Source organism: Arachis ipaensis, chromosome B06 (genome assembly GCF_000816755.2).
Source record: "Arachis ipaensis cultivar K30076 chromosome B06, Araip1.1, whole genome shotgun sequence".
NCBI lineage: Eukaryota > Viridiplantae > Streptophyta > Magnoliopsida > Fabales > Fabaceae > Arachis > Arachis ipaensis.
In genome coordinates this window covers 132,046,302-132,052,392 of record NC_029790.2, presented here as the reverse complement: position 1 = coordinate 132,052,392, position 6,091 = coordinate 132,046,302, and the positions used below count along the sequence as shown (strand labels likewise).

General features: G+C 30.1%; 2 protein-coding genes across 2 annotated transcripts in view; both read right to left on the bottom strand.

The window, feature by feature from the left end:
* The window catches only part of LOC107605441 (NAD(P)H-dependent 6'-deoxychalcone synthase-like), a 3,512-nt gene extending 2,870 nt beyond the window's left edge, over positions 1–642 (bottom strand). Inside the window, exon 1 of the mRNA XM_016307323.2 lies at positions 241–642. Coding sequence (XP_016162809.1) covers positions 241–563 — 323 coding nt within the window. The 5' untranslated portion in view covers positions 564–642. The remainder of the gene's footprint in view (positions 1–240) is intronic.
* Positions 3,381–6,091, bottom strand: part of LOC107605440 (enhancer of rudimentary homolog) — a 4,328-nt gene continuing 1,617 nt past the window's right edge. The window contains exons 3-4 of the mRNA XM_016307322.2: positions 4,340–4,460; positions 3,381–3,730 (exon numbers count right to left, since the gene is read on the bottom strand). Coding sequence (XP_016162808.1) covers positions 3,640–3,730; positions 4,340–4,460 — 212 coding nt within the window. The 3' untranslated portion in view covers positions 3,381–3,639. The remainder of the gene's footprint in view (positions 3,731–4,339; positions 4,461–6,091) is intronic.

Here is a 6,091-nt window from a genome sequence, read left to right as displayed (position 1 = left end):
ATTAATTAATGTTAGTAGTTTATTTTAGTATACAACTACAAAAATTATTAAAGAAAATTGTGCATATCAATTTAAATTTGAAAAATATTGGTATGAAACTCTCTCAATATAAAAACTTGATTTCATTATGCGTTAATTTGTTTCATTGATTAAAAAGACAATTTAACGTATTAGACGAATAAAATGAAAGTATAATTGTATATATTGAAACAAGGTGAATAAAGAGTTGTATGATCTTACTGAAGTGATTTTTGTAGAGCAGGGAGAACAAGGTGAGGATGATTATCAGATAACCATAACTTGGAAGTAATAAAAAGTTGATCCCTAGAGCTTATGAGACCAAGTTTAAGAGCTTCAGCAATGGCTTCTCCCAGAGCCTGCTCGGACCCATAACAAGAAGCAGTGTCAAAGTGCCTGTAACCGAGCTTGATGGCCTCAATGGCCGCCGCTTTGACGGTGTCGCCGTCGTTTGTTTCGGAAGCAGTTCCGAAGCCGATCACCGGCATGCTGAATGAAGATTGTAGGACAACATTAGGGACTGCTAGTTTTGTTGTTGAAGACATTATATTATAATGTCACAAAATAAATGTATGTAGTTGATGGTTGCTAATAATACGTTTAATATGAGTATGCAATGTGGGGGAGGTGCTAATAATAAGTGCGAAGATGCCTTTATTATATAGTCAAATGAAGCCGCCTCAAGGTAAAAAAATATGGTATTTCATTACATGTATGTTACGTATATGCATGCATCATCAGCACATCCTTTTTGGTTTTGCGTGGTTATCTTCTTTAGGAGAATTACTAATATTATTTGTCAAAGTTGTTCAAAATTTGATCAAATAATAAGCTAAGGAGGCTCAAATGAGCAAAGATCAAATTAAAATTTGTTCTTTGGTTGTGAATGGACGAAGTTAGAATTTGTGTATTCACATAAATATGGTTGGTAGTTTGGTTACATTTAAATTTATTATGAATGCAACTTGTGTGTTTTATGCATCAAGTTAAAATTTGTGTATTCACATGCATATGTGGTGAATATTTTTGCCAATTTATTCACATTAGTTGCATATATATAAAGGCTACAAGTTTGGTGCCTCATAGTGTGCAATTTCACTATGTAAGACAATGGAGTTAGAGAGTTATGGACGTGAATTAGGAAATTCCACCATTAAGAATACTTTGGTTAGAGTTTTAGAGATTCTTCTTCTACATCTATTTTGTATAATAAACCTATTTATTCTTGTTTATTCATATACACTAATACACCATTTTATTTATTTTGAGTATATTTGAGATTTAATATTTTTTTGTGACAAAAATAAACTAAACAAAGAAAAACAAAACAAACAAACTGCTTAAACAGAGAGACAGCGCCGTTTAAGACTATTCTTAAACTCCTCTCAAGGTGAAGGAAGCTCCACATAATAAAGTTGTAACTTCATCGCCATTTTTACCATAGTATCTGCTATCGTGCATGATTTGAGATTTGATTTAGTTGAGTATTTAGTCATCACTTTATTATTTTATTAAAAATTTTAGTTTAGACAAAGTTATTATTTATTTCTGTTTTATTTCATAATGAAAATTTTATGAATTCACTCCAATTATCCTTATCCTTGGCGAAACTGAAGAAATAATTGAGGTTTGAAGACTAAAATTTCAAGAAATGTACTTAGCATAAAAAATGTCCAACATATAAAAACAAAAAAATATTTATGATAAAATAAAATTAACAAAATACTTATTGTTCATGTTCTAATTATTTTAGAATAGCTAGATATTTTTAAAATATTAGTGAAAATATATATTTTAAATTTTTTACTATTTTTTATTTTTTATTTATATAGGACCGAGTCAATCGATTCAACTAATAACCTATCGGTTGAACTAATAATCCAATGACCTAATAATCTGATCGATTCAATTATCGGTTCAGTTCTGACAACTATGTTTAGGATTGCCTCCAACTTCAAACCATACAATGTAAAAATTTAGAATTGAACAAAATTAACATTAAAAAAATAAAAAAGAAAAAATTCTTTTGCGTTTAATATTTTTATGTAATGTGATAACTTATATGGCACACAAAGCATGGATATTAGTTGTTTAAATTATTTAGATGGTGCAGTTGAGGTTTAGCTTAGATAATAATCTATGTGCTTCTTAGTACTCTGCATTTGGGTTTGAATTTGGGTGAATGCACCAAATATTAAAAAAGAATCCTTTAGTATTGTGTAAATGGATGTATTGTGAAACCAAAGATTAGAGGTTCTCTAATCTATCTGACAAATAAATAAATAAATATTTAGATAGGTATATCTCTAATTTAAGTCTTAAAATAGTAGCTACTTCCATATCCTCATTGGATACTTCTTCTCTATTGGTCCACAGCTTCCATTGTGTCCTTTGTGATCTTCTAAATTAAGATCCACATTAATTCCCCTTTATATTGGAAACATCCTTCTCCATAGTTCCGGATCAATCCATCTCCATTTATTAATTGCATCAAGTAAATTAACCATGTTAACAGTATAATTGTTTATACAAAATTAGTTTTTAATTATTTTTTAATGCATGAAAGATAACAAATGTGATTTGTTTATTTTTATATTATTTAATTCTTTGAATTTGTTTGATCGGTGATATTTATATCTTTTCTATTTTTTTTATTATATGCCTATTTCAATGCATCTTTAAAGTTAAAAAAAAGTTATAAATTAATACAAAATTATGGTCCAATTTGATTTATAGTATATTTGTGTAAATATATGGCCCAATTACAAAGTGAAAACACTACCGTAATTATCACCAATAGATTATTATTTTGAATAAAAGAAATTGTCAAATTTTATTTAATCACAAATATTGCAATAGTTAATTATATGTTACAATTACTATTGTAATAGTAACTAAGATTACCTTCTTATTCTGTTTGCAGTTCAGTTTTTTAGTCCCAAATTAAGTGTTTAATTTCATTTTATAGTATTCTGTTTGTAAGCAAGACCCTCATTTGTTCTAAACTTCTGTATACTGTGGTGTTTATAATAGAACATATTAACAATCCAACAGAACTCTAGAATAGAATAGTCATGGAACGCTATCGCTATGTGTATACTATAACCAATAAGAAACTAACTTTTAAGTTGTGATATGACATATGATTAGCTTAAACATTCAAAAAAAAAATTTCAACTATTCTAAGAATACTGATATTCTTAAAATACTTGGAATACTTGAAACGCTTCCTAAACTGGGTTTCATGAAATTCATTTCTCCTCAAGCCATTAAGTTGATAAACCCATATACATTTTCAAGGCAAATTATTCATGAGGATGTGGGATATGAACTCACAAAATTCTCTTCCATATACCCAATCATGCCAGTAAGCAACTCAATTATGATTTATGAATAGTAAAGGAAGGAGATTTTTCGAAAAAGGACAAGTTTTAACTACACATACAAAATTAAACCATGCCTACAACAATCATTGTTTTCAGGAAAATTTTAGCAGCACCGTTTACTGATATTAAAATTACATACCAAAGGCAAGTGCCATTTTTCATGTTAAACAACATAGAAGATCAGAGCATAGAGTATAGATCACACGAAAGACCGGTTCTGTCCTTATTTTTATCATCAATGTGCCAACTTCCTCAAATGTTGAAGGGTTTTTTGTTTGATCCACTGTCGATCATGCGGCAAGTAAGCATGAATTGAACTATCATAACTGCAAGGAAAAACCAGGTAACAAATCGTATTAGTCACTTCCACAGTAAGATGCTCAAACAAAGACTAATGAACCATAATAACAAAAGAGGTAGGTACTATCGAGAGCGTTTTACGTTTCCCAATGTATTCCTCGCCTTTAGTCCTAGAGAGACTAATTCTTTTGAGCTTAGTCGGTTTTATTTTCTCTCCCAACTAGTGTTCTCTTCAAAAGTAGAACCCAGGTTCTCTCGAACACTGACAAGGTGTTTTTTTTTTTTAAAAGGCCATATATTTCATCAGCAAGAAAGCATCAGAATTAAGAAAAACTATCCAGTTAAGGCTCAAAAGTCAAAATTGCTCCAAATGTCTCAGATCACAATTTTAGTCAAGAGTCATAGATCTATGTTTTTCATGTCATGCGGAAAAGAACACTCAACTTCTAGTTCAGCATCAATCTACCATTTACCTCTAAATTTCTCTACTCTGTTTTTCATTTTATTTTATTTATATGCTCTATATAATTTTTCATTTAACTTTTGCAAATCATAATATAGAGACATAGTTATGCTTTGTCACTGAATCAAAGCACTTGTATGATGCAAATGATTTGAGAGAGAGAAAGATATACACTAGAGCACTCATGTCTGCAAGTCCATCTATGAAGTTGTAGAGATCAGCAATATCATAAGAGAGATTTCTGATGGCTGGGTTTAACTCCTTCAGTTTTCTTTCATACAGTGCACATATGCCTGTATAGATAGAGTAAAAACCTCTAATTAATGCTAGGAAGTTAATCCACAATAGGCAAAAACATCAAGAAAGATTTTCATAATAAGAAACTATATCAACGGCAAACTTTGATTATCTACTAATAACCATTTTAATTTGCTTTATTACCATTTTTCTGCAGCGACAGAATTATGTGCATGTATGCGTGTCATGGTAGTTAGTATTGCCTGAATCGCCATACAAGACTCATGATTCAATGCAACTCTAAGATTCAGCAACACAAATTGTAAACTGAATCCTTTATGCTCTATTTCATGCTCTGAATAGCAAGAATCATGAGCAAATATTGTTTGCAATATGGATCATATTCTGTGATTTGTGTCCAGGTTAGTTAAGTCATGCTCAACCCAGTTCTTTAAAAAAATAATAACAATAACTCCCTTATTATCGTCACTGTGACTTATGAATTCTCTTCTTTTCTGTTCTTTATGTAGCATAGCTTTCCAATCTCTCAATATGTCTAAAGAGGAAAAGTCCTTTGAAAGAACCATGAGCTTTGCATCACATAGTCTTAAACTTGTAAATATATATATGCTCATTGATTTAAAAGATATTTTAAGTTATTGCCTATTTATAATTATTGACCATGAGATCCCTGAACTCATGATAAAATTCAGTTCATGATTTGCAAACTAAGTTTTAAATTTATTATATATTGGATAAGTAATAGACATTCATTGAAATAGCTCAAAAAGTTTGTTTCAATGAATACACATAAATAAGACGTGACAGCCAGTGTTTCTTATGAGATACACATAAAGATCTGAAATTCTAAATGACTAAGTTATACCAGCGTGCATAATTTATCAATCTGACTATGATTTACCTGCGAAAGAAAGCATCATTACAACTAGAAAGTAGGATTAGGGCTCTTCAAATTGTTAGGAAACCCTTCTAAACAAACCAAAGAATATAATTCTTCAAATTCATTGCATCTAAATATAATGAGTTCAATCTGAAGATTCCGATCGTTCTTCATTCAATCTTTACAGTTTCACTAGCAGAAGTTCACGTCACTACTATGTCATCAAACCTAGACTGATTATATACTGCCGCTAAACTAGAAGGTGCCCAATGCATCAATCAATGTACAAGGCTAGCTAACATTCTAAAGGCTTTGTTTACTTTCATAAAATTATTTCCAGAATTTCTTGCTTTCAATATTAATTATATACCTGCCACCTTATTTTTATAGCATTTCCTATTTAAAGAAATTTATAAAGGAAATACAAAATTATACATGGGTTTCTAATTAACTGTAAGGTTTAAACCCTAAATCCTTAATATCAATTGTAAACCCTCACATTATTTGTTTCCTGCTTATATGATTTTGTAAATGTAAAAAAAAAAAAAAAACACTAAAACATGTCCTAATTCCTAAGTTTCAACTTACTAACTATCAAGACTAAACCCGAAACCCTTAAAATTAATTACGAAATACGAATCTGTCACCTAAGTTGTTTCCTGTTTATAGGATTTTGTAAAGGAAATATAAAACCAAGCAAGCCCTAAGCTTCTAACTGTCAGGACTCCGCGACCATGACAAACTACAAACTGCATTGCAATGAAATACAGAATGAAACACAACACA